The sequence below is a fragment of the Strigops habroptila genome, chromosome 2, assembly GCF_004027225.2.
Source record: "Strigops habroptila isolate Jane chromosome 2, bStrHab1.2.pri, whole genome shotgun sequence".
NCBI classification, from domain to species: Eukaryota; Metazoa; Chordata; class Aves; order Psittaciformes; family Psittacidae; genus Strigops; species Strigops habroptila.
In genome coordinates this window covers 119511329-119538967 of record NC_044278.2, presented here as the reverse complement: position 1 = coordinate 119538967, position 27639 = coordinate 119511329, and the positions used below count along the sequence as shown (strand labels likewise).

Here is a 27639-nt window from a genome sequence, read left to right as displayed (position 1 = left end):
CGCCCCTCAGCGCCCCTCAGCGCCATCGTCCCGCGGGCGGGAAGGCACCGACACCCCTTCCACCCCCCCGCCATTTCGTGCCCCGCGCATGCGCGCTCCCTCAGCCCTCCCGCTCGCTGCCGGCGGGCGCCAGCTGAGGCGGAGGGGACACTGCTGCCGCTTCGCCTCACCCCGCTGAGGGGACGGGGCTTCTTCTCCAACCGCTGCCGACGGGGAGGCCGCGCTACCGGCTGTGCTGAGGAGTCGGGGCTCGCCTCCCGTTCCCCCGGCAGCAGGGGCCCGCCTTAACCTTCTCCGCCCTCCGGCTGGCTGAGGGGAGCTCGCCCGCCTCATCGCTGAGGGAAAGCGGAGCCCCCTTCTTCCCGCCCCGTGCTTCTTTAACACCGCAGGGAGAGACCTTCCTTCTCCCAACCCATTCCTAGGAGGGGACAGGGATCCCCGTGCCCTCACCCCTGTCCAGCCGGGCTCCCTGCCCTTTGCTCCCGTCAAGCGGAGGGTGAGTCAGGCGCCTCGCAGGCTCCCAGCAGGTGGGGACAGAAAGGGCAAGGGAAAGGGTGGACATTTCCCCTTCCTCCTCCTGCTTGCTTTCTCTCCATAGGTGGTGGGGCTGGACCGGGGTGAACTCCTCCGTCCTGTCAGCCTCTCGCCATGGCTGTCGGTGGGGCTGAAATCTCGCTCCTGTTCATGACCAGCACCGTGGTGGCCGTGGGGCTGTGCAAGAGGCTCATCCGCCGCCGGCTTTACTTAGACCATCGCCTTTTTTCTTTCCTCATGGAGATGTTGAGCACCTTCCAGATCTGTGCCTGCACTAACGAGCTCTTCCTGCTCGCCAGTGTGGAGCCGAAGCCTCACGTCGCCCTCAGTCTCACCTATGGTTTCACCGTCCTGCACGGCCTGACTCTGAGCGGCAGCACATGCAATCCCTGCGGCACTTTGCAGTCCATGTGGAGCGATGGGATATCGCTCAAGACCGGTGGACTCAAGATCGCCGCTCAGTTCGTGGCTGCAGTGCTTGCCAGGGTGTTTATGCGTTGTATCTGGAGCCTGGGGATAGCAGAGACCCATTTTGGAGCACTCTCACAGGGCTGCAGCAACCCCATGCAGACTACAGTGATGCAGGCGTTCTGCATAGAATTGCTCTTTTCTGCCGTTTTCCAGCTGACCTTCCTGCGAGTGGAAAGAGTTAATCCCAAGTACAGAGTGCATCTGATGGCTCTTCTCATCACCATGCTCGTGTATGCAGGTTAGTCTCTTTGTTTTTCTCTGTTCCTGCAATGAAGTTGTAGCAGAAGGGGGTTTTGATATACTTAAAAGTGTTAGGATGTAAAATTAGTGTTCTTACGTTACAAAAAATGTATCAAACAGATTCTTTGGTCCAACATATGCAGAGTTCATTTGGAGTTTATGTAAAGTTTGCCTGATTTAGATTCCAGGCAGGTGTGGGGTTAAGAATGAAATGAATTTAAAACGGTGTCAAATCCACAAGTAAATCTGGTAAAGGTTTTCACAGAACACTGTTAAAATACCTTAGTGAAGGATTGTTTCATAACCCAACTTGATACAACGTGAGAGATTTCATACACTGTGCTCTGATTTCTAAGCGGCATTGCGAGAGGAAAACACACTGATTGTGCAACAGCAGGGTACAGGCTGGTGATATGGCATAAGTTCTGCATTTAAATAATGCATAATTCATATCAGTGCAGTTTAACTGTGTTAAATCCTTAAAGCAGGAGTGGTTATTTGTAGCATCCATGCAGAAATGATAAAATACCTCCTGAAACCAAGTGTTCAAAAAGAAATATAAGTCAGGTGTCTGTTGTATCGTGGCATTGACAACAGCATTGTGTCTCTGTAGTGCACTGTGTGTTCATGTCCTTGCCTCTGCCTGGTTGGCACCTCATGCTTCCCAGAGCAGGGACACTGTCACCTGGGCAGCCTCCCTGGAGCAGTGGGAAGAGGTGAGGGGAGTCAGTCTGAACTTCTTTCTGCAGGTGATGCTCCCTGTTGCCCCCGGTGAAGCACCAGAGTTGTGTCACTTGTCACCCTGCAGGGCTGTACTGGGAAGGAGACGCTGTAGTTTGGGATGCAGGGAAGTGAGAGAGAGATGGTTATAGAGCTCCTTGTGCTTGTGCTGCAGCCCCCCACATCAGTCATCTAGGAAATGATCAAATCTGGTTATGAGAGAGGGAAATCTCTCTCTTACCAGTAAACATTTGGGATGTCCCTGACATCTTGTGTAAAAGGTTTAACTGTATTATGCTGTCAAACATAATAGCCTATAGTAGAATAAAGTACAGGTGAATTTTCAGCTGTATTAATGAAGAAACCTTTAGTCATTCCATTTCCCTGAAAGTAGCCAATACCTGCAAGATTAAAAGAAGCCCGCAGAGAATTTTAAGCATTAACTTGGCAATTTGAACTACTTTCTAATATTAATTTTGAAGGCAGAGGGAAGGTGTCAGTGCATTTTAGCACATCAAATATATTTCTGAACTCATTAAGTGTAGCCAAAGGTTATCCTCCCTCTTTTACAAGGATAAAAAGCTGGATTCCTGGTTCTTAACGTTCTTTTCTTACTTAGCAAATAGTCTCATAAAATAATGTGTCATATTGCCTGCTTCTTCACTAGTTCATACAAAGGATTCATGTCCTTTGTCACTGGCCAGGCTGGCCTCAGACCTTTTCCTAGCAGAAGGCTGTGCACCGTGTCCTCTTCCTTGTCATAAACGTGGACTTGTTACGGCTGTCCAGTGCAGTCAATCCCCGTGTATTTCTAGGAATCATCAGACCTCCTGTGTCCTCTTTAACATGCACAGTTTGTCTGTGTTGTGTACAGAACACCCTGAGCTACCTGGACAGCTTTCTTTCCATTTCTTTTAATCGAGAAGTCAGTCTACTATAAAAACGCATATGCATTCCAGAGAGCAGATCCTGAACCTAGTATTATCCCAGAGTTAGTGGAATCATAGAATGGTTTGGGTTGGAAGGGACCTTAAAGCTCATCCAGCTCCAACCCCCTGCCACGGGCAGGGACACCTTCCACTAGAGCAGGTTGCTCCAAGCCCCTGTGTCCAACCTGGCCTTGAACACTGCCAGGGATGGGGCAGCCACAGCTTCTCTGGGAAAAGTCTGTGCCAGCGCCTCAGCACCCTCACAGGGAAGAGCTTCTGCCTCAGAGCTCATCTCAATCTCCCCTCTGGCAGGTTAAAGCCATTCCCCTTGGCCTGTCCCTACAGGCCTTTGTCCAAAGCCCCTCTCCAGGTTTCCTGGAGCCCCTGTAGGCACTGGAGCTGCTCTGAGGTCTCCCCTTCAGGAGCCTTCTCTTCTCCAGGCTGCCCCAGCCCAGCTCTCTCAGCCTGGCTCCAGAGCAGAGCTGCTCCAGCCCTCGCAGCAGCTCCGGGGCCTCCTCTGGCCTCGCTCCAACAGCTCCACGTCCCTCTTGTGCTGTTGCCCCAGAGCTGGATCAGGACTGCAGGGAGGGTCTCCCCAGAGCGCAGCAGAGGGGCAGGATCCCCTCCCTGACCTGCTGCTCACACTTCTTTTGAATCTCATTCTTTCCTGTTCCCTCTGTTCCAGGCTTCCTAAGGTTTGCACTCTTTGCTGTACACTCAGCTTCAAAAGGAAAGGTGAAAAGTGCTGTCCTCCTCCTTCAGTAGCCATGAACTTGGGTGTTTCCTCTTCACTCCTAAGATGTTGATTGAAGCCTCTTGAAGTAAAGGAAGGCATAAAATCAGAGATTCTTATCATGAAGCTATTATACAACAAATGTGGGAAAATGCTCCTGCTATGAATTTCTTCCTGTGATGAAGTCACAGGCTTGCACTGTAACAGATCTCTTTTGCAGTGGAAGGTTAGGTAGGTACAGGCAGGACACCTAAGAGGTTCTCAAACCTTTCTTGCTGCCTCTTTCCCATTGCCCACATCCACACACAAACATTCCCCAGAATACCCTCTATTCTCCTTAAACCTACAGTCTAAACCCATGCTCGTTTGGTTTTACTCTCTGAGTTTAAAAACCACATCAGTTGTGCCTTCAGGACCTGTGCTTATTAGTTGAGAATGAACCAGAAACGTTAGAAAATACACCTCATCCGTAATATATCACATTTCATTCCATGAATTACGTTCTACTGTGAGTTTGAAAGCTGCAAGAGGAAGAACTGCTGTCTAAAAAGGGACTGTAAAAGGGAATATCTCCAATTCCAGTTTGCTTTGGGTAATATTTTGAAGGATACCCATATCCCTATGGCTTATCCCAGTCCAAATGTATTGATACACATGGAGGGCTCAAAGCCATTAAATTACATTTCCATGGTGACTGAGTGAAGGTGCTGGAATAAAGAAGTGTTGATGGGTCACTGTTGTGTGTAGCCCATACAGGTGCTTGGGGATGCAACAAATAATGTCAGATTATACACGAGCTGCAAAATTTCAAGCTGTCCCTTTAGTTTTTCCTCTACTTTTCATAGTTAAAAATAACCTGATTTTTTTTTTAACATTTAGTCTTACACAAACCAAATTTTTTACAGCACAACGTGTGCAGAAAAGCTCCAGTTCTGCCTTCGCTGTTTCTTCTCCAAAATAGAAGGAAAAAGAGAACATTATGTCTTTGCATATGAAGGGAGTGATTCAGAAGCTAAGGATGCACACCATACACATGTTGCTAAAGAATATCTTTGGGTATTTCCTTTGGGAAAAGATTTAATTAGGGATAGAGTAAAAATACACTTTTTGGAGGGATTTTTCATTTAGAGGCAGTTTTACATGAAGTCAGAATTGTATGAAATCGGTTAAATCCTTCTGAGCCTAAAATATCACAGTAAAAATTCCATATATATATATATATTTAATTCCAAGTTTCTTCCTTATTTTGGGTTTGCCTTTAGTAATTTCAAGTGTTAAAATGACTCTCATGTGTGGAACACTCATTTCTGCACCTTTTTAAGCTTTTCTGTGTACAACAACATAGAGGTTACATTTCTTTTGCCATAAAATCCTTCTGGTGCACGGACTGAGATGGCTAATAAGCATTTTTAAATAAGATTATACAAGTGGCCTATGGTTGATATTCCAGTAGTTATTAGTAATGAATATTGAAGAAATAGAGCAGCTAAACCTCTGTTTTTAATGTTCAGAAACAGCAGCTGCATCCTGAGAGTGCAGTTCTACTCTTCAATGTATGTTTGTGGATCTAAAAGCAGAAGCAGTGAATTCAGACATAGATGAAATGACTGTAGCTGGCCTCCCTGGCAACCGTGGAAGTTGTTCACGTGGCAGAGTGCACAATAACAGACTAAATGTGCCCAGTAAACCTGAGTTGCTCTGGAGAAGACACGTAAAACCAGAGTAAACTGAGTAGATCAACAAAGATTAAAACCTTCCTGAGCTGGAATAACAGTCAAAGAAATCAGAAGGAGAATATAGAAAGAGAACTAGACCAGAAAATGACAAAGAGCTTAGTAAACCTTCTCCTAAATGATGCTCCTACAAATGAGGGTTACAGAGGGTGGTATTTGTACACAGGGGGAGTTCAAAGCTTATTTGGGAAAAATCAAGAAGAAACTAAATCAACGTAATTATATTTTACAGGATCAGATTAACAGATAAAACAGATATGGGGTGGTTAGTAACTAATAGTACAGAAATACAGAGGATTTTGCTGGCAGTAATGCTTTTTCTGCAAGATTGTGATGAGAGGAACAACATATGTCAGAAATAAAACACCTGCAGGTTCATCTGCTGTGTAATTACAGTTCAGTCCCCACAATGTGATGTGGTTGGATCTAGTTATTTAGAGACTATTTAGGCCACTTCATTTACATCTAAATCAAGGACTTTCCAGTCTCTCATGCATTGCCAGTGAGGAGGGGCACAAGAAGCTGGCAGGGAGCAGAGACAGGACACTTGACCCAAACTAGCCAAAGGGGTGTTCTGTACCACAGCACGTCCTGCCCAGTATGGTGGGAGTTGGCTGGGGGGATCGACTTCATAGAATCACAAACTGGTTTAGGTTGAAGGGAACTTAAAGCTCATCCAGTTCCAACCCCCTGCCATGGGCAGGGACACCTTCCACTAGAGCAGGTTGCTCCAAGCCCCTGTGTCCAACCTGGCCTTGAACACTGCCAGGGATGGGGCAGCCACAGCTTCTCTGGGCACCCTGTGCCAGCGCCTCAGCACCCTCACAGGGAAGAACTTCTGCCTAAGAGCTCACCTCAATCTCCCCTCTAGTAGGTTAAAGCCATTCCCCCTTCTCTTCTGTAAGTGTGGTACAGACTGTAAGTAAAAGAGCTTATCAGCTGAAACATTCAACATGAGCCAAACCCATGTCTTTAAAGAATATTTGCTAGGAAGAGATAAAGGAAGTTACAGTTTACACTTCTGTATTGAAGTGCATTTCAATACAGAAGGTATTGAAAAGCATTTCAGAAAACAGTTAAACTGTTACCCCTGTCATCGGGTGAGTAACTCAGAAGAGTTTATCTGTTCAAATGGTTTCTGCTAATTCATTCTATTGCAGGGTGTACATTGCTTTTAGTATTGTGTATGTGCATTTCAGTCTCAATTTAGAATAAACACTCTGAAAGATTTGATTTCATCTTGTTTGATTCCATACTGTTTGCATTTTATTGCAGGTGGAAATCTCACAGGAGCAATATTTAACCCAGCGTTGGCTTTTTCATTACATCCACACTGTTTCTATGAGAAATTTCTGAGTTACTCACTAGTCTATTGGGTAGCACCATCCTTGGGTAAGTAAGTTCTTCATACTTGGTGTATTTGAGGAAGTTGTATTTAGTACCTGGTTAAGAAATCAGGAACTGGTGTTCTTTGTCTGATAGTCTACTTCATGAAATCCAGAACATAGTCAGTTACAACACAGAATCATAGAATCACAGACTGGTTTGGGTTGGAAAGGACCTTAAGATCATCCAGTTCCAACCCCCTGCCATGGCAGGCATACGCGTAGAAGTCATACACAGTCATGGTTTCACTCTGCACGTGTAGGCTGTGGATTTTAACCCTATTTCATGCTCTGTGTGCAGCACCTGTAGTGTTCTGTTTGTGAATCAAGCATCTAACACTGAGTTTTAAACACCAGTTTCATTCACAAAATAATATCTGCTCTTTCAGTAAATTCATTTTAAGAAACAACCATATTGGGTTAAATAATTGTTTAGTTTAGATGTCACGTGTAGCTGAGGCCCTCAGTGCCATGGGTCAGTGGCGGCCTTGGCAGTGCTGGGGAACCGTTTGACTTGATGATCTTAAAGGTCTTTTCCAACCCAACTGATTCTATGTTCAAAGCCTTAAGTATTTCTGGGATACTTGGAGCAAGAAAACGTACCTACCAACCAACCACACCAGCACAGTTCTAAGGCCCGTGTTTAGGTGTTTGGTTTGGGTTAACTGGTTAGTTGTAAACCACCAGCTGTTTACTCTGGCTGCTTTCAGAGCTGCCTACTTGGGACTTTACACCTTGGTCTTACAGCCCAGCCTGTTTGAGGTACATTGCAAATGATCTCACTGACTAAGGGCCCACTTGTAGATTCCAGCAGAGTATTAAAAAGGAGAAGAGGTCATCTGAAAGCGAATATGAGCCTGATGAAGTTCAAACAGAGAAACATACTGGTTAGCACAGAGTTTCTGCCTTGCTTTGTGACACTATACAAGAACATAGGGATTAAAAAACCCCACATGGATTAGGACAAGTGCTTAAAATGAGCTTTCTCAATTATAAATTATACTATTATAACACCAAATCAGGTTTTTATCTCCATAGTGTCTAAACTTTGCAGTTGCCATTCTGTGTTCTTCCCCCAGTCACTCTTGGAAACAATCTGTTCTTAGTTCAGGAATAAGCAATATTAATAACTAGATTTTTTCCTAACTTAAAATACAGTTTTCATTTGGAAGCTGTTGATTTTGAGTTGTGTGCAGATGAAACTGCTCCCTCCTGTTGGTTGTTCACAGTTAGTCCCTCTTGAGCTTGCTGTGTAGAGGGTATATAAAGAAACTGTCTGCTAATCCCGAGTTCTTCCGTGCTTGTTAATCCTATTAGGAGCTACAACAGTGAGGAAGGTGCAACAGGACGCGAAACATAAACAGGAAACATCTCAAAGGGCACCAGTTAAAACAAAGAACTTCTTGTTTGAGTTTACATCTGTGCATGTTCCACTCGCATTGACTCAGAGATGGAAGTTTCAGGCTAACTAAAATTCACTTTAATATCATTTTGGATATATTAGATACCCAAACAGGATATGAACATAGAGTAAGCACTGAGGAGTAAGATACAAGCCTGTGTGCTGTTCCAGTTGGTAGCTAGCAAAGTGTTGTAGGCAAAGCTGGTGTGAGCATCACCTGCTCCTGATAGAACACATGGTACTCCTCAAAATCCAGGCTCAGCTTCCTGGTGTGTGGACTGATTTCTACCTGAAACCAGTTGGAGGTTTTCCAGGTTGTAAGTACTTGGGATTTAAGGTTTTGGCAAATGATCTAAACAAACAGGAGGTGTTCTCCAACACCATCTCCTACTTACTTAGCAAGATGCATCCTGCTCTGCAGAAAGCCTTCAGGTGATTTTTGACTCGAGTAAGAAAATCAGCACATGTTAACTCAAACGGAACCGTGACTTGAGGGATTTAGGATGGGATTAGGGAGAAATGCTACAGTCTGTAAAAATTCATCAACAGTGATTTATCATTAAAGGATAGAAAATACACCTCAGCACCCTCAGAGGGAAGAACTTCTGCCTATAATCCCTTCCAGTAAGCTTTTTGGTGATCTAGGACACTTCATAAGATACAAGTCATGGTTGAGGAATGCTGTCAACCAGACATTCATTTCTGAAACAGAATCCACTCATTTTTTAACAGGAGACAAAAAAAGGTCTTAAACTGTATTCAGGTGCCCTTCTTTGGACTCCATGATCTTTCTGGGTCCTTTCCAGCTTGAGCTATTCTATGACTCTCACGAAGAACCTACAATCAATGACATTTTTCATCTTCAAAACAAACCCTAAACTAGAACAATCTTCAACAAAACCCCCCTAAAAAGCCTGACCCACTATCCCGGACCTCTTTCCATCCCCTAAAACCAGTGTGGTTACTAAAACAGACACTGCTCACACACTCCTCCTTACCCTGTCAGCTGAGGAACAGAGTTTAGCTGCTGGTTCAGCCATTTATACAGGCAGCTACAAAGAAAGGAGGCCTGACACAGCAACAGGAAGGTGCACGTGTTGGAGTCACCTGGTCAGATGTTAGGTTGGCTCACCCAGATTAGAATTACCCTATTAAATACACAAAGAAAACAAAGGTTATTAATTGATAAAGATCACTCGTAAGGTTTCTTGGTGGAAAAAGATGGTGTTTGCAAACATTAACAACTGCCTCTAGCCCTTTTGACTGAAAACTCTCTCCTTCCATCCCTGCAGACACTCAACTACTTGAGTATTTATTTTTAATACCAGAACTGTCCCCTCCTCAAATACAGTGAAATAAAGGCCCTTTCTGTGATTTCTCTTTTTTAGGTACAATACTTGTGGCTTTTATATGGGGTGAAATCCTGCCCCGGATCTCTTGAGCCGTCAGATCCTCATATCAAGCAGTGACATTGAAATACACCTTCAACGTCTGCAGATGTGAAGCTGTCAGAGAAGTGCTGACCTCGACTTCCACACCACCTTCCAGTTGTATTTCCAGCCTTCACGTTTGAAATCTTTGACTTCCAACTTTATATTCAAACACTTCTTTAGTAATAGCACACTGGGATCTTGAGATACCTGCCACCATTTCCAGTTAACCCGTAGGAATGTGAAGGACAGTGAAAACACTGCAACTTTTGTCACTTTAGCCAGAAGTGCCATTTGCTGCCCTTTATTACAACAGTTTGCAAAGCTCATTTTAGAGACATACTCAGTCCTTGTAATGACTCTGTTGGATTTCTTCCCATAGAAGGCACCTGCATAAAAAAAGGAGCTGAAGATTTCATTCTTCTGTTGACCTCCTCATACTCCTGCTTGCAACACAGGAGAGGAAGAAAGGCTCCACAGCTCTATTCTAGAGACACCTTACAACAAACTCAACAGTCTGTAGGACCAGCATTGTTTTACTAATAGCTGAGTGCAGGTAAGTAACTCCTCACTTCCTTTGGGAAGGCTCTGCCACGTCCCAGCCCACTGCAGTTGGTTGAATGCTTATCTTGGTTGGAAAAAGCAGGAATAAAGTACCATAAAAGTCTGTAGTCACACACATAAAAGGGCACTGGGGGGCAAAAAAAACCCCAAACTACTTTACCTGGGATCACTGCTGCCTCTTCACACAGTCAAATAGACACAGTAAATAAGAATGAATCATGTGGAACTTGATTTTATGTAACTCTTACCAGGTATTTTTCTTTTAATAAAGGAATTTGTAATATAGGAGAATAAATGGAAGAGCCTCATACACAAACTGCCACAAACAAGCCCTTTATGCTCTCCACTGAGGAGAACACTAGAGAGGTAGCATCCCCTGAAGTTGTTTCTAGCACAAGAGGCTACATCTGCATCTTAATTCTTATATATGCCGATAGTTTTTAAATTGAAGCCTTCACTTTATAGTTAGTAGGGTTGACAGGGGAGGTGGTTAACCAGTACTACAAATATACCACTAGTAGCAGACCAGATCCTCAGAGAAAGGGAGGGAATCAGACACATTTTGTTGCAGTTTTCCACAGTCAAACGATGACCTAAGTCTTGACCAGCTGCTGCTGGCAGCTGCCTTTTCTGCAAGAGTTGGGGAAGTAAAGATTCTCCTGTCACTTCTTACTTGTGGCAATAAAATCTTCATTTTCCAAGGTACCTCTAAGGTTATATTGCAAAATGAACTGTTTGAACATGGCTTTCATACAAGAATCTTAACGCACAACCCTGTATTCAGTCATTAAAGCAGCCTGCTGATACACTGAGCAGAACTAGAACTGCTGGTTCATCAGTCAGCAGCTCTCGGGTACTAGTGTAAGTAAGCTTACTAAAGGAGGCTTACCTATGTTTAGTAAAACTCCTCACAGCAGGGACTACACATGCCACACTGTGAGCATGATCAGACATGATCCTTCAGCTGGTTTTACATTCATCTGCCTGTTTGTAACTCAGGGCTAGAACAGAACCCCAGTGCATGAGACCTCCGAAAAACACATCCTTTTACCATCCACTGCTTCTAAACAGCTGCTGTGGGAAGATTCTACCTCCCCCTCTCTGGCTTTGCTGCTTTTTTACCTATTTTAAAGTGATCCATAGATTGTAGATTATTTTTCTCCCTCCCTGGGACTTTGCCTTCACTGCCTTACACCAGCTCAGTTATTAACCTCATTTCTTACACAAATAGGCCTGACCTAATGAACTGATTTGCATGTCTGCTTTGAGCCTGTGAGGCCCACAGGGTAAAGGTCTCAAGAATAAAGGTCATGAAGCATAAAAGCAGACAGGCAGGGAGAAGAGAAAGTAGAGATACAAACCCACAGGCAGCCAGGATTTATTGGATTAGAGGCCCAACGTCCACATCATTGACGACAGCGTGTGAAAGCAAAGTCCATAAAGCACAGGGGTCACATTGAGAGCAGCCTGAGGAGAAGGACTTGGGGTGTTGGGTGAGGAGAAGCTCCCCATGACCCGGCTTCAGTGAACACTTGAGCCCAGAACCCCTCTATGTGTTGGGCTGCACCCCCAGAGCGTGAGCAGCAGGTCAGGGAGGGGATCCTGCCCCTCTGCTGCGCTCTGGGGAGACCCCCCCTGCAGTCCTGATCCAGCTCTGGGGCAACAGCACAAGAGGGACGTGGAGCTGCTGGAGCGAGGCCAGAGGCGGCCCCGGAGCTGCTGCGAGGGCTGGAGCAGCTCTGCTCTGGAGCCAGGCTGAGAGAGCTGGGCTGGGGCAGCCTGGAGAAGAGAAGGCTCCTGAAGGGGACACCTTAGAGCAGCTCCAGTGCCTAAAGGGGCTCCAGGAAACCTGGAGAGGGGCTCTGGACAAGGGCCTGGAGGAACAGGCCAAGGGGAATGGCTTTAACCTGCCAGAGGGGAGATTGGGATAAGCTCTGAGGCAGAAGCTCTTCCCTGTGAGGGTGCTGAGGCGCTGGCACAGACTTTTCCCAGAGAAGCTGTGGCTGCCCCATTCCTGGCAGTGTTCAAGGCCAGGTTGGACACGGGGGCTTGGAGCAACCTGCTCTAGTGGAAGGTGTCCCTGCCTGTGGCAGGGGGTTGGAGCTGGATGAGCTTTAAGGTCCCTTCCAACCCAAACCATTCTATGATTCCAATTTATGTACATAAAGGGGCTAGTGCAGACATTCTTCTAGAATGTCTTTTATTACACTAAATACTCAATGTATTCAGCAGTGCAAAGTTCACAACACTATTAAATCATCACTAATTTGGCTGCAATTCCTAATGAATATTCATCAAGGGTGGTTATAATTTTCACGTACCTTGAAACCAAACCATGTCCAGGGCAGGACCATTCAAAGTGACTGCAAGAGTGCAGGGCTGGTAAAGAAAACTGCTCATCTACCACCATACTACTACTGAAAAGAGTTCACAAATCACATGAACATCAAGAAAAACTTTAGTGTCAGACTTTCATTTGAACACTGGGGGGTGAAACACTTGAATTTGCTGATATTGCCCCATGGCAAAACCACCACCACACAGAGATGAAGCTGGGAAGGCTCCAGCAGGACTAAGCTCTTGGCCATCTAAAGCTGTGTTCCCAAGTTTGGGATGTGACAGACGAATTCTGTATTAAGGGGCCCTCTGAATATGTTCTGCCCTTTTGTTCTCACATGCAGGTGACCCAGGAAGTGGCTTCACTGGAGTCAAATGAGCACAAATGCTCTAGAAGAACGTGCCAAACCCAAGGGACATGAGCTAAGAGTCACCAGTTGCTGGCTGAAGGAAAGGACTGAGAGCTGCAGCCCCGACGTGGTTGTGAGATACAAAAACATCTTAGTTTATTTCACAACATTGTTAACATGTGATACAAAGACACAAAACAGTTCCCTCTTTCAGGACTTTACACACTTTGAGTCCATCTCCTCTCCCACTCAGACTCTGCTCTCAGACAAATGAAAGGGACAGCACTGAACTGACCCCGGTCACTTGAGGGGCGTTACGTGTAGCTTTGCTTTCAATCCCCGCCTGACCCTATGTCCTTTTAGTCCAGCTTTGTAACATTTCTAGTCCCATTTTCCCCACCTCAATGAACAGGTACAAAAATACAGGGAATTCCAGGACAATCTAAAATTGTTCTACTTACAGTTGGATTTCTCAAGTCCCAGAACTCCTACAAAGGCTTCTTTGAATGCCCCCTGATTAGCCCCGTTCAAGTGTTAGATGCAAAGAGGTTTTATTGGGTTGGTTGGTTGGTTCTGGTTGTTGAAATAACCCCATAGTGGTCACAAATGTCAAACCCTGGTTTAAACATCTATAAAAGCATTTTTAGACCTTAGATGTCTTAAGCTTAGGTCATTAAAAGAAAGGTTAACTCCTGATAGTCACTGCCATGCCTTCAGTTTTACAGCTTATTCTGCAAGTGCCACAAGAGGAATCTGAAAGATACAAGACACCAAGTTTACATGATTAAAAATAAAGGTTATTTATCTTTACACAGTCATAGTTAATCATTGCTTGCAGCTACAGAGGACAGCACTTCACTGCAAACCCACTGGTTTTCACAAGGGCTGAACATCTTTGGCAGCAGCTCTAAGCTCGGGTCAGCTAAGGACAAGCTGCTGCATGGCCATGCCCTGGCAGACCCCCCCATACACCGACACACTGGGCACTGCAACTCGTGATGTGACAAGACACGAAACTGCTCATTAAACATCAGTGGAAACGTCCCACATGAACCAGCAACAAATCTCCAGGAGCTTTGGTGGGCAACTGTCACATCTCATTTGGGTAATGAGCAGGAACATGCAACATGAGCATCCCAGAAGGGCATCGCTTTAGCAGCAGAGCAGCGTTCTGCTCCCTAAAGGGTCACAACAACATGTTCTTGCAGGTTGGTTCTGTGCTTCAGAAGGTTAAAAGGGCCGAGCTGCTCCACAAAGATGACAGCAGTGATTCAGTACTGAGATCAGAGCATGCTCCCTCTCTACCCCTCTTTTCAGGGTGTAGAATCAAGCTGCCCTCATGCTCAAACTCGCGAGCACAGGCCTCCAAGAGCTGTTCTTGGCACCTGGCACCTTCAGTTGTTTATTGCTGTTGTACATCCCAGCTTTCTGAACTTCCTTAAATAACATCAAAAATGCACTCAGCCTGGTTTAGAAAGGCCCATCAGCTCCTGAGCTGCTGCCTGGAGCAGCACCACTGCACATGCAGGTCATTTGATGTGCCCTGGCAGGGACCAGCTCCTCAGCTCTGACCCGTAAGGCCAAGGACAAGCAGGGCAGCAGATTCCCCATCCAGTCACCTCTCACAGCATTAATCCCCCACAGCCACCTGCAGCACCATGGAAGGCACAGGTTAAGCAGCAGGAAGAATTCCTCCGTCCAAAACAACTTGTGACAGGGTGTATTTGGTGCTTTGCTAGGACATCAGTCAACACCATTTCCACCAGCACCTCCAGGCTCCTTAGAGAGCTGCCACCAGCCACTAACTCTCCTTAATCCTACTCAAGTGTTCAAATACACATTCAAATGTGAATTTTCAACAGCACGATTATTTAATAAACCATAGACCAAAATCATCTTGGAGATGGAATCATCAGAGCCAAGCTTCCCATTCACCAAGAGGCTCTTCATCTACAGCTGAAGAGTTTCCTGTATCAACTTAAGTCCAATGGGGCAACTAATATCTTGACTTTTATTGGGAGAACTCTCTGGAGTGCAAAGTCTTCCCCTTTGCCAACAGGGCTGGGAAAGGTTTGAGCTCTTACACCCAACAATAAATACTAACTCGGGGCCTGTGGCAGTGGTTGAGATCAGTAAGTGAGCACAGAGCTACTCACAGACTTACTGCAGGAGTATTGACAGCAAAGGCACAGGAGCAGAGGAGGGAAGCAGATGTGCACCACTACAACAGCCCTTCATGGGGCTGCAGCCTCTCTCCCAGTGACCCTGTAATCCCAAACCGATTCCTTCTGTCCCATTTCCATTGATGTTTCAGTGTGTTTCCTTCCTATTTGTGGCCTTTCCCTCCCCTGCCCTTTCTTTTTCCCCTCCCTGAGCTTTTGGCTGCTGCCCCACAACTGTTTTCTCCAGCATTCCAAGTGGGATGGTTCTGTGCTCGTCTCGAGGCAAGATCTGGCAGTCTCACTGCTGGGACAGCACACCACTGCTTCAGCAGCACAGGCAAACACTGCACTAGTGAGCAGTGCTGCAGCAGGGCTGGAGTCACAACCCCACTGTCTGTGTATCTCCACACAGTGCAGAATGAGTGCTCTTCCTCTCCCACCCAGCAGCAGCAAGGAAACACTGGCACATCTTGTAATGCCACCAACAGGAGAAAAGCAGTGCAGGTGATGGTGGGCAGGAGGACACAACCACCTAAGCAGGGTGAGGTCCTTTAACAACCACCCCATCCAGATTGCTCAGTAGCTTTAGCAGGAACTCCTCCTGCTCTGCTTGCAGTGAAGGAAGAGATGGACTCACAGCACTTGAAGTGTTCCACCCCCTCGGAAGGCCTGGGAAATCCAGCACAATGAGGGTGAAATAACACTCACTAAGGACATAACCTCCTAGCAACAGCTCCAGCATCTAAGAGCCTTTGAGATGGGACAGTTACATCTACTGAAGGGCTGAACTTCCAGACAGGCACCTCCATGCAGATGACCTACGCAGGGTGATGGTTTACACCAACAGGCAATTTTGGACAGATCACTGAACATCTTTCCACATCTGCGCTAACTACAGCTCCTCTTCCTCCTCCAAGTCACCATCACCCCAATATCACAAGATACTTCCTTGCAGGAGATCTGGGATCACATGCATTACACATATTACAGAGACAGAAGGCTCTGCAGGCCTGAAAAGGGCTGGAAAGCAGAACTTACAGCAGCGTGTGGCCTCCTCAGTGATCGACTTCTGCATCTTCAAACTGCCCCGCAACTACTGGTGCTATGTCCACCTCCATCCCATCTGAAAACAGAAGAGCCGACGCTACACACCACCGCATACAAGCGGGTGATGCTGTCACAGCACAGGGAGCGGATGCCCTCTGTTGACAGGAGATGGCCAGGACAGGAAACTCCTCTGCAGAACCTCTGCAAGGTTTAAAACACTGATGTGCTCCCAGGTTAGTGGGCTCGTTCCAGCTCCATCAGTCGGTCACTTAAAGCCATCGCTGCTTCCCACCACCTCATCTCACCCCATCTTAGTGAAATAATTTAAATACCAGAGTTAAACGAGTTCATTTTTAAATGAAGTTTTGGTGGAGCAAATGGCTACAAAAGTCCTTTGAACAGCTTTAACTGTGCTCAAACAGGAGCCAGACTGCACAACCGCTGCTCTCATACAGGCTTTAGTTGGTCCTTCCTGACAAACCTGATGGCCTTCTCTGACAAAGCTGATGCAGGGCGAGTCGTGGACATTGTCTACCTGATTTCTCCAAGGCTTTTGATATGGTTTCCTACAGCCTCCTCCTAAAGAAACTGATGGGTTATTGTTTGGACAAGTGGTCCATGCGGTGGGTGGGAACTGGCTGACAGGTTGCACCCAAAGGGTGGTGGTGAACAGCTCCTTCTCCAACCGGGAACGTGTCACTGGTGGGGTCCCCCAGGGACTGATATTGGGCCCAACACTGTTTAATGTCTTCATAAGTGATCTGGGTGATGGGATCAAGTGTTCCCTGACCAAGTTTGCCAAGGATACCAAACTGAGTGGGGAAGTGGACACTTGGGAAGGGAGAGCCAGCCTGCAGGGTGACCTGGACAGGCTGAAGAGTGGGATGATAAGAATCTGATGGAGCTCAACAAGGACAAGTGTCAGGTCTTGTACTTGGGAAAACCCAATCCTGGAGTGCAGTACAAGCTGGGATCTGCTTGGCTGGAGCAGCTCTGGGAAAAGGGACCTGGGGGACACAAGGTTCACAGGAGTGAACAGTGAGCAGCTGAGCAAAGACGACTCAGGGGGGACCTTATCCCCATGTTCCAGTATTTAAAGGGTGGCTACAAAGAAGATGGAGACTCCCTTTTTACAGGGAGTCCCATGGAAAAGACAGGAGCGATGGGCACAAGTTACTCCTGGGGAGATTCCAACTGGAAACAAGAGGAAAATTTTCCCCAATGAGAACAACCAGCCATTGGAATAATCTCCCCAGGGAAGTGGTGACTCCCCAGAGTTGGACACTGTTAAGACTGGGCTGGACACAGTGCTGGGCCATCTAGTTTGGGTCATGCTTTGCCTAAAGAGGTTGGACCAGATGATCCCTGAGGTCCCTTCCAATATGGAATTCTATGATCCTATGACAACAAAAGCATTTCTTACCTTCAAACTCCCTTATTGAGTCTTCTGTTCTGACTCCAGCCATGTTGTACTGGCTGCTGACAGACTGGGCTAACATGCCTTCTAACCTCTCCAGCGTGGCCTGTCCTTCTGCAGTTAAATGTGACAACCCTTCTTCATAGGTGTAGAAGCTGGGGATGTCACCTTGCTGGAGCTCTGCGGAGACAAGGTGGTGGTTATCAGACCTAAGTTCAGGAGCCTGCGTCGAGCAGGGGAGCAGGAACAAGAAAACAGGTAAATTATGCTCAATGAGCTGGCTGAGATTAAAAGGCTGCTCATATCAGTTACAGAAGATACATGGTGATGTGAATTGAGCACAAACCTCTGCAAACACATCCACTGGGACCACCAAAGGCCACCAGACCACCAGTATCAACTGGTGTCCTGGGGCTTTTCAGCATGAGAACAATGTTTTTGCTGAATTCCAGTGATTTGTGACAGCTAAACTACAGATTCCCTGCGGATTTTGAGTTGGTTTATGTGCCTCTGGCAAAAGAATCTTTCAGTAAGAGGAGCAATAAACACGGAACTTCTAAACAGACTAAACCATGACAGACAGGAGGTATCGAGGTGCTGGCAGGTATTTCAGAAGGAACAAGCATTACAAACCATGGGCCTCAACGTCGTACTCCTCCCCCTCGTAGTCATTGTCTGAATCTTCATCATCGGGGTCTGGGTGCAGAGCTTGGCATTCACACATGGCTGAAAACATGGCTTCCACTGCAGGGACACAAACACACACAAACCTCCCTTGTTCATCCATCAGAACCCACCACAACAGGCAAGAGAGGCTGAAAGAGCAAAAAAAGACTAAGAACATTCCTTTACCAGAACCCGCACTGAATGTCTTTGAAATATCAACCCACAAGCTGAAGCCAGGCAGGAAACAAATCAGGTTTCCCAGATCCAGCCTGGAGCTTTATCCTCTTAACAGCACTTTCCTGTTGTTTCATAGAATCCCAGACTGGTTTGGGTTGAAGGGACCTTAAAGCTCATCCAGTTCCAACCCCCTGCCACAGGCAGGGACACCTTCCACTGAAGCAGGTAGCTCCAAGGCCCTGTGTCCAACCTGGCCTTGAACACTGCCAGGGATGGGGCAGCCACAGCTTCTCTGGGAAAAGTCTGTGCCAGCGCCTCAGCACCCTCACAGGGAAGAGCTTCTGCCTCAGAGCTCATCTCAATCTCCCCTCTGGCAGGTTAAAGCCATTCCCCTTGGCCTGTCCCTACAGACCCTTGTCCAAAGCCCCTCTCCAGGTTTCCTGGAGCCCCTTTAGGCACTGGAGCTGCTCTAAGGTCTCCCCTTCAGGAGCCTTCTCTTCTCCAGGCTGCCCCAGCCCAGCTCTCTCAGCCTGGCTCCAGAGCAGAGCTGCTCCAGCCCTCGCAGCAGCTCCGGGGCCTCCTCTGGCCTCACTCCAACAGCTCCACGTCCCTCTTGTGTTGGGGGCCTTGATGATAAAGGCCTAGCTCTGGACAACTCAGTCTGTGGTTACCCACTACAGGATTCTCTGTGACATCTAACATGTAAGATTCCTGAATCCTGGATCCAGCTGTAAAGCTCCATGCAGGATGGGACATGACTGTTTTCCAGTGGGAGCATGTGGGCATTAGCCTGTTTCTAATGAGATTGTTGCTGCCTCAAATATCGCTGAATTTGTATTTCATCAGCTGTTTCCCATACAGGTTCTCTGCACATGTACACAGATAAGAGTATCTTTGTTGTGTATTTATAATTTAAAGTCTCTATTTTTAAGCATTGGGATTTTCATTGAGAAGCAGCTGCTTGACATATTCCAGCTTCAAGCAGGATAAAACACTTTGTTCTTTTCAGCACACAGAAATCAAGTTATTAGAGAAGGACACTACAGGATGATGTACTTTACATCTCTATACCCCACTGTCTTCCACATATAGCCAGGCCTTTACATTAAACCAGTTTTTCCCTCTTCACTTACAGGCTGATTTGTCACTAGGTACAAATCTGAACTCTGCAATGGGTTCAGCATCGTCATCGCTGTCCTCTTCCTCCTCCTCCCCTTCAGCCACAGGAGCCTCTTTTGTCTCCGCCTCTTTAGGAAATGGAAAGATTTAAGAGAAACATGTTTATTTCTGGAACACACAAATAATCACATCAGAAACCTGGACATAACGTGGGAGAGGCACAAACCAACCCACTCCCACCCACAGGGTGGACACACAAGGTCCTCCCCCAGCACCTCAACAACACTTGTCATGCAGAAACTTCTCCAGTTACAATTATAGGATTCTACATTTCTGGAATGGCCACATGATTATTCACATACTGCAGGAAAACTGCCTGATCCTCATTAAAAACAGAACCTCCACAATCCCCACTCATTGTCATAGAATTCCAGCCTGATTTGAGTTGGAAGGGACCTTAAAGCTCATACAGCTCCAACCCCCTGCCACGGGCAGGGACACCTTCCACTAGAGCAGGTTGCTCCAAGCCCCTGTGTCCAACCTGGCCTTGAACACTGCCAGGGATGGGGCAGCCACAGCTTCTCTGGGCACCCTGTGCCAGCGCCTCAGCACCCTCACAGGGAAGAACTTCTGCCTTATATCCAAGAACTTCTTCCTTATATCCAAGGATATCTTCCTTATATCATTCCATTGCACAGTACTATGTACATAGATTTGTTAAATAACCTGAATTGGAGGGATCCTGAGCACTACTGTCCTGAAACCAACAGCTCCCAGCGTAGCCTCTCCTGTAGCACTCTGAGGTTTACAGAGCATCTCTACTTGATTCCTGATACTCGTAGCAGGCCAGAAAGATGTCAAAGGTAGGAAACACACCCAGAGCCAATGCCAACTGTGCAAAACCCTGTTTCCCAGATTCTGGGCACTACTTACATGGATCAGTAAGCAACAAGTTGATGGTTTACTTTCCATAAGTATAAACCCCACAATGATGGCTGCAGTTGATCCCTCTGTGCCGGGGACACTGCACTGACAGGCTCAGAAGTGCATTAATTATGTGTTACAGAAGAAGAGGAACACAGTCAAGGCTGTTCCACTGAGAGTGGCTTTTATCCCCCACAGAACTGGCACCACCAAGACCAGGAAGAAGCCAAGAAGCTGCCAACCAGCTGCCCCCAAAACTGAAGTCTCCAGGGAAGCTACAGAGCCCCTTTCCAACAGCCACCCGCAGGCTCGGCTTGTCACAGCTGAGCCCAGCTCTTTGTTCTCTGTGAAGTCAACCTCTGAGTGCCTTTTCCTGAAGCAGGGCTGAGGCGCACACACACACAGAGCACAACCAAAACTTCCAGAGGAAGAACTAAATGTCCCCTGTCCAACAAAGAACTGAGACTCCTGCAGCCAAAGAAGTGGAGAGGTTTGGGTTTGACATCATGATTCAGCAGTTAAAAACTGCAGGCCAGGGGTAGAATCATAGGATCGACCAGGTTGGAAAAGCCCTTTAAGAACATAGACTTGACAACTAAACAGATCAATTTGCTGGACATTTATTGTAGCCAGAGTCCATACATTCACAAAACAAAAACCACCCATAAAGATCAGTCTGTTAAGGATTTATAGCTATGAACTGCCGCAGGAGATCCATGCTTTCAACCACCACGGTCAGAATGAATTCAAAGCTAGAAAACAAAATCCCTTCTGAGACTAAGCTCAGTTTACTTCAAAATAAACACAGACAAAGGAAAACGGGGAAGAACCACCAAGAGGTTGGACACATAAATGTCCTCTTAGTCCTCTATTTGTAGTGATATTGTCAGAGAACATTATTAGAATCATAGAATGGTTTGGGTTGGAGAGGACCTTAAGATCATCTAGTTCCAACCCCCTGCCACGGGCAGGGACACCTCACACTAAACCATGTCACCCAAGACTCTGTCCAACCTGGCCTTGAACACTGCCAGGGATGGAGCATCCACAACCTCCCTAGGCAACCCATTCCAGTGCCTCACCACTCTCACTGTAACAAACTTCTTCCTTATATCTAACCTAAACTTCCCCTGTTTAAGTTTGAAGCCACTACTCCTTGTCCTACCACTACAGTCCCTAAGGAAGAGTCCCTCCCCAGCATCCTTACAGACCCCCTTCAGCCACTGGAAGCTGCTCTGAGGTCTCCACGCAGCTTCTCTTCTCCAGGCTCAACAGCCCCAATGTTCTCAGCCTGGCTCCATACAGGAGCTGCTCCAGCCCCTGATCACCCTCGTGGCCTCCTCTGGACTTGCTCCAACAGCTCCATGTCCTTCTTCTGTTGAGGACACCAGCACTGCACACAGTGCTGCAAGTGGGGTCTCACAAGAGCAGAGCAGAGGGGCAGGATCACCTCCTTTGACCTGCTGCTCACGCTCCTTTTGATGCAGCCCAGGACACGGTTGGTTTCTGGGCTCAAGCACACACTGAAGCCGGCTCATGTTCAGCTTCTCATCAACCAACACCCCCAAGTCCTTCTCTGCAGGGCTGCTCTGAATCTCTTCTCTGCCCAACCTGTAGCAGTGCCTGGGATTGCCCCGACCCAGGTGTAGGACCTTACACTTGGCTTGGTTAAACTTCATAAGGCTGGCATCGGCCACCTCACAAGCATGTCAAGGTCCCTCTCCATCCCATCCCTTCCCTCCAGCTTATCAACCGAACCACACAGCTTGGTGTCGTCAGCAAACTTGCTGAGGGCGCATTATTAACATGAGAGGAGGAAATAATGAAGAGTATTAGTAGTGTAAAAGCACCTCTGCCTCCTCAGTCCTGCACAACTTTCAGTATACAGATGATTTAAAGAACAATAAGATGCCAGATTTAAACCTTTAACTACGATCATTAACAGGCATGAAGGGAAAAGGAGACCTGCTCAGGACTTACTACTCCTTACTCTTCCATTGAGATGGCAGTTTATGACACAAAATATTAATAGGTCTGCCAGGAGGAAAAAACCAAATATACATCAAAACTATGGAAAACCCTCACAGAATGAATCAAAGAGACACTTTGTTTTCTTTAGGACTCAGCAAGAAGGGTCAATGGTTCTGGGGGAAGTCACCAGAGACCCATTCAGCCTGCTAACACGAGCTGGTGCCTGCATTTTAAGCAAGCTGTGGGAGATAATGAGTGAAAGCTTCCAGGCTAATGTGAAACAGCAGGAATTCCTCAAGCCTGGAGAGGGCAGCACCATTAATACACATTCAGTAAAGCAGAAATGATACCCAAGGTAGAATCACAGGGGGAAGGCAGAGGAAATGAACTGTTTACAGTGAGTGTAAGGGAGCAGAGAACCAATGCCAGGCAGCTCCAGTCATATGTACTCATGTGTTGAGAGCAGAACAGCACAGAAATGGGTCTAAACAAGAGCAAAACTCTACTTCTAAAATAATTATCCTTCAGAGAATGAAACAGAAAACACTTAAATGAAGCACAGCATTTTGAAACCCCAAATTCACTGGGTTTGAAGAGGAAATCATGTTGGCAATACCAACACCAAATGCTCCAGGCGTACCTTCAAACCTGGCGTTCACCATGACGTACAAGTGCTCCCATGGGAAGGCACTCAGGTCCCTGGAGACAGCGTGTAAACTTATGGTGGGATAATCCAAGGAGAAGCCAACTCCGGAGTTTTCCAGCCAAGACAGGCGACTAACAAGGAGAAGGGGAAAAAAAAGGAGACAAGTTAGAAACTAACAGAGGGATGTGAGGGACCTGACCCACACCTGCAGCAAAGCAACCCCAAAACAGTGAGTAATTGTGGACACAGAACTTACTCCACTCTTAGGTAACACACAGTCCTGGATCTGCCCTAAGTAAGTGATGGCTGAGGTAGCAGAAACCTGCTCGTAAAGGACATGAAGCTGAGCACTCCAAATCATTTGCACCTGAATTTCCCCCCCTACCTCTTCATTTTCTCCTCCCTGTAGATATCTGTCACCCCAAAGAGAACTACAGCAGCCTGAGAGTGGGATTTGTAACTCAAATGTTCTGTGGCTTCTATTACTAGTGTAATTTCTGGAGGATTATAGATCTGTGTGTAGAAACACAACCAGTTCTGTGATCAGCAGAGCTAACAAAGCCAGGGGATCATTTTATCCCATCACCACCCCTGTGCTGTAGCCTCCGCTTCCCCCCACTTTCACTCTCATCTCCAACCACAGCAAGAGGCAGCACAGGTTGTCACCACTGGGCTGCTACTTCCTTCATAACCCAAAGATCAGTGTCCTGGCAGCTGAGAAACCAAACTCCACCTAGATTTGGATGTCTGTGATCAGTGAGCTCACACAGTGCACAGAAGCACCGAGGGGCAGGAACTGAGACCTCCCCCTCACGCAGAACTTGGTGCTCACAAGTTTCTGTTGAGGACAAAAGCCATGGAAAGGTCACAGAAGATTCCTCGCCTCGGGAAGTCAGGCCGAGAGCAAGAGTGAAGTGGGAGCAAGGAATTTCCTTCCTGGCCTCAATGGGGCAGCTCTCACTGTTTACAGCTGTGGATGTGGAGTCAGCACAGACCCAAAGCCACATTGTCCTCCCTGGTGGCCAGCTCTTGTGCCAGTGCCCAGCTCCCCCAGGGCACAGCCCTCCTGCAAACACCACTGGGTTTATTCATTACCAGCAAACGCCTGCAGTAAGAGGCCTGTGACGTGCTGAAACATGCTGGGAGGAAGCTGGCAGGCTTGTGTGTGCCTCACACAGAACTCCACTGAAAGCAAGTTACAAGGAAATTCAACATTAGGCATGTCAAGAGGAGATGCTGCGTGAACAGAAGCCCTTGTCTCTGCAACCAAACAACTGAAAACAACAGAGACTGGAAGCGCAGAGAGATTCTGTTCCAAAAGGAACATCAGCAACAAGCTCAGGTGAGGGGAAAAGCCCCTCAAATAATATTAGACTCTTTATAAATGCTTCAGAGTCTAAAGGTGCTAAAAGACAATTCAATCCTCAGTGCATGTTTTGAATGTTTTTGTTCTAACAACATTGTTCTGCTGCAGAAATACATTATATGGGGGTTGGAACTAGATGGTCTTAAGGTCTTTTCCAATCCTAACTATTCTATGATTCTATATTTAGAGTATTTTTCCATAACTAAAGAAAATTACATTGCTTTAATCAACAAACTGCCTTCTTGAACTCTACAATGCAGGAAGACTTAAAGGAAAGTCTAAAGTGCTCGGACAACATCTTCCAGAATAACCAGCCTGATTTCTGTGTGTTAAGAACACTCAGTGTCCACGTGATTAATGGGACAGGAAAGACTTGACAGAACCTCAGCAGTCAGTAACAGCAGAAAATCCACAGCCACATCACCCGCTCCCCTGCCAAGAGAAGAGAGCGGCTGTGGTTTTGATGCACTGACCAGCAGGTTCCCGTACTATGCTGTTTGCTCTTGTGTTGTTTAAAACACTATTTAGAGCAGGAACAGTGGGAACCCCCCTCCAACCTGGCCTTGAACACTGCCAGGGATGGGGCAGCCACAGCTTCTCTGGGAAAAGTCTGTGCCAGCGCCTCAGCACCCTCACAGGGAAGAGCTTCTGCCTCAGAGCTCATCTCAGCCTCCCCTCTGGCAGGTTAAAGCCATTCCCCTTGGCCTGTCCCTACAGACCCTTGTCCAAAGCCCCTCTCCAGGTTTCCTGGAGCCCCTTTAGGCACTGGAGCTGCTCTAAGGTCTCCCCTTCAGGAGCCTTCTCTTCTCCAGGCTGCCCCAGCCCAGCTCTCCCAGCATGGCTCCAGAGCAGAGCTGCTCCAGCCCTCACAGCAGCTCCGGGGCCTCCTCTGGCCTCGCTCCAGCAGCTCCACGTCCCCCAGAGCGCAGCAGAGGGGCAGGATCCCCTCCCTGACCTGCTGCTCATGCTCTGGGGGTGCAGCCCAGCACACGGGGGGGTTCTGGGCTCAAGCACACGCTGAAGCCGGGTCATGGGGAGCTTCTCCTCACCCCACACCCCCAAGTCCTTCTCCTCAGGCTGCTCCATCCAGTCTCCCCCAGTCTGTGTTTGTGCTGGGATTGCCCCGACCCAGGGGCAGGACCTTACTGAACTCCATGAGGTTCACACGGTCCCACCTCTCCAGCCTGTCCAGGTCCCGCTGGATCCCATCCCTTCCCACAGGGGAAGACCGCACAGGGGTCGACCGCACAGAGGTCTTTACACCCCACCCCCCCGCAGCCCTCCCGGGGCTCCTGCGCTCCGCCATCCCTCAGGGAGGCCCCTCACAGCGCGGCCTACGGGGGTACCGAGCACCGTCACACCCGCACCACCCCCCCCGCAGACACCCGCTCCGCCCCGCTCACCTCTCGGCGATGTAAAGGGTGCCGGCGCCCAGCGAGCGCCCCGCCAGCACGGCCTCGGTGTCGGGCTGCTGGTGCCGGACGCCCTCGGCCGGCGGCGGGAACCGCTTCAGGAAACTCATGATGGCGCCGCCACCCTCCTCCGCCATCGGCCCGCGGCGGGCGGCGGAAGCGGAAGCTCCCGTCCTGCCGCGGGCTCTGCAGAGCGCGGCTCCATAGGGCGGGCGCCGCCATCTTAGAACCGGCTGTATCGGAATAGAGCTTTAAGCTCATCAGGTCCAACCGTTCCCAGCACTGCCGAGGCCACCATTAACCCATGGCACTGAGGGCAAACTGAGCTCCCCTCATGGCTGCCCCCCATGATTGCCACTCGTAGCCACCCCCCCATAGTGGCACACACTGTGTGGCTGCTGCCCCTACCCCTTATGGCCACCCCTCAGCTCCTCTCAGTGTCTCCCTTCATGGCCATCCATCACACCCCATGGCCGCCCCTGCTCTCCCCTCATGATCTCCCCTCATGATCTCCCCTCACCCCTCAGGGTCACCCTTCATCTCCTCTCATGGTCTTACCTCATGGACACCCCTTCTCTCATGATCTCCCCTCATGGCTGCCCCCTATCTTTCATCAGTATCTGCCCTCATGGCTATCCCTTACACTCCATGGCCACCCCTGCTCTTCCTTCATGGTCTCCCCTCATGGCTGCCCCTCATCTCCCCTCATGATCTCCCCTCATGGCAGGAGCAGGAACGGGCTGAGCTCAGAGGCCACCACCACCATCTCCCCTCTCCCTGATGTGATTCCCCCTTCATCATCGCCCCGCGGGGCAGGGGAAGCTGTTCCACCCCACACATCACGTCCCTGCGGGTGTATCTCATAGCGCCGGGGTCTGGTCCCAGCAGCTTCTGTCTCTGGTGGGGTATGAGTGAAATCTTCATAATCTATGAAAAGAGAAGCAAAGCGGGGTGCTGGGGTGGGCACTGGAACCCCAAACAGTGACACTGGTGAGCAGTGCTTGTGTTTGGGCATGTAGGGCTCTGTTGGAGGTGATGAACGCAGCAGCTTCATGGTGACCAGTGTCAGGTGCTGGAAAGTGGATTCTGGTGGATGGTCAGGGACTAATTCCTGATAGACACACACACAGAAAAAAAGGAAAGTCACAAGTACCCAAATTGCTTGAAGGATGTCCAGCTGATTTGGTCCTACACCTGGGTCGGGGAAATCCCAGGCACTGCTGCAGGTTGGGCAGAGAGGAGGTTCAGAGCAGCCCTGCAGAGAAGGACTTGGGGGTGTTGGTTGGTGAGAAGCTGAACATGAGCCGGCTTCAGTGTGTGCTTGAGCCCAGAAACCAACCGTGTCCTGAGCTGCATCAAAAGGAGCGTGAGCAGCAGGTCAAAGGAGGTGATCCTGCCCCTCTGCTCTGCTCTCGTGAGACCTCACTTGGAGTACTGTGTGCAGTTCTGGTGTCCTCAACAGAAGAAGGACATGGAGCTGCTGGAGCAAGTCCAGAGGAGGCCACAAGGATGATCAGGGGCTGGAGCACCTCCCGTATGGAGCCAGGCTGAGAACATTGGGGCTGTTGAGCCTGGAGAAGAGAAGCTGCGTGGAGACCTCAGAGCAGCTTCCAGTGTCTGAAGGGGGCTACAAGGATGCTGGAGAGGGACTCTTCATCAGGGACTGGAGTGATAGGACAAGGGGTGATGGGTTCAAACTGAAACAGGGGAAGTTTAGATTAGATATAAGGAAGAAGTTCTTTACAGTGAGGGTCATGAGGCACTGGAATGGGTTGCCCAGGGAGGTTGTGGATGCTCCATCCCTGGCAGTGATCAAGGCCAGGTTGGACAGAGCCTTGGGTGACATGGTTTAGTGCAAGGTGTCCCTGCCCATGGCAGGGGGTTGGAACTGAATGATCTTAAGG

The 27639-nt window shown here is 48.1% G+C and overlaps 2 protein-coding genes across 3 annotated transcripts; one reads left to right on the top strand and one right to left on the bottom strand.

Annotated features, from left to right (window-relative positions):
- Positions 1-94: 94 nt before the first annotated feature.
- AQP11 (aquaporin 11) lies at positions 95-13642 on the top strand. 2 transcript variants are annotated; one of them, XM_030477709.1, is made up of 4 exons: positions 95-496; positions 599-1243; positions 6636-6752; positions 9536-10638. In XM_030477709.1, the coding sequence occupies exons 2-4, from the start codon at positions 649-651 to the stop codon at positions 9586-9588; spliced, it is 765 nt and encodes a 254-aa protein (XP_030333569.1). In that variant the 5' UTR covers positions 95-496; positions 599-648; the 3' UTR covers positions 9589-10638. The 2 variants fall into 2 exon arrangements, 1 of the variants encoding a protein (XP_030333569.1); XR_003990304.1 differs by adding an exon at positions 12823-13642 and having other exon boundaries at positions 121-1243; positions 9536-10133.
- CLNS1A (chloride nucleotide-sensitive channel 1A) lies at positions 12957-25894 on the bottom strand. The gene is made up of 7 exons (XM_030477710.1): positions 25727-25894; positions 22952-23088; positions 19431-19544; positions 18088-18198; positions 17461-17634; positions 16029-16113; positions 12957-13581 (listed from the first exon to the last, which is right to left on the bottom strand). The coding sequence occupies exons 1-6, from the start codon at positions 25870-25872 to the stop codon at positions 16046-16048; spliced, it is 750 nt and encodes a 249-aa protein (XP_030333570.1). The 5' UTR covers positions 25873-25894; the 3' UTR covers positions 12957-13581; positions 16029-16045.
- Between the last annotated feature and the right edge of the window lie 1745 nt (positions 25895-27639).

What these genes read in the sequence shown, in the direction of transcription:
- AQP11 (XM_030477709.1), top strand. Translation starts at nt 649, where the DNA reads ATGGCTGTCGGTGGGGCTGAAATCTCGCTCCTGTTCATGACCAGCACC. An exon ending in CACCATGCTCGTGTATGCAG is followed by an intron (nt 1,244 to 6,635) that starts GTTAGTCTCTTT and finishes ATTTTATTGCAG; the next exon opens with GTGGAAATCTCACAGGAGCA. An exon ending in TTGGGTAGCACCATCCTTGG is followed by an intron (nt 6,753 to 9,535) that starts GTAAGTAAGTTC and finishes TCTCTTTTTTAG; the next exon opens with GTACAATACTTGTGGCTTTT.
- CLNS1A (XM_030477710.1), bottom strand. Translation starts at nt 25,872, where the DNA reads ATGGCGGAGGAGGGTGGCGGCGCCATCATGAGTTTCCTGAAGCGGTTC. An exon ending in GGTGAACGCCAGGTTTGAAG is followed by an intron (nt 19,545 to 22,951) that starts GTACGCCTGGAG and finishes CATTTCCTAAAG; the next exon opens with AGGCGGAGACAAAAGAGGCT. An exon ending in CTCAATAAGGGAGTTTGAAG is followed by an intron (nt 16,114 to 17,460) that starts GTAAGAAATGCT and finishes TTCTGTTTTCAG; the next exon opens with ATGGGATGGAGGTGGACATA.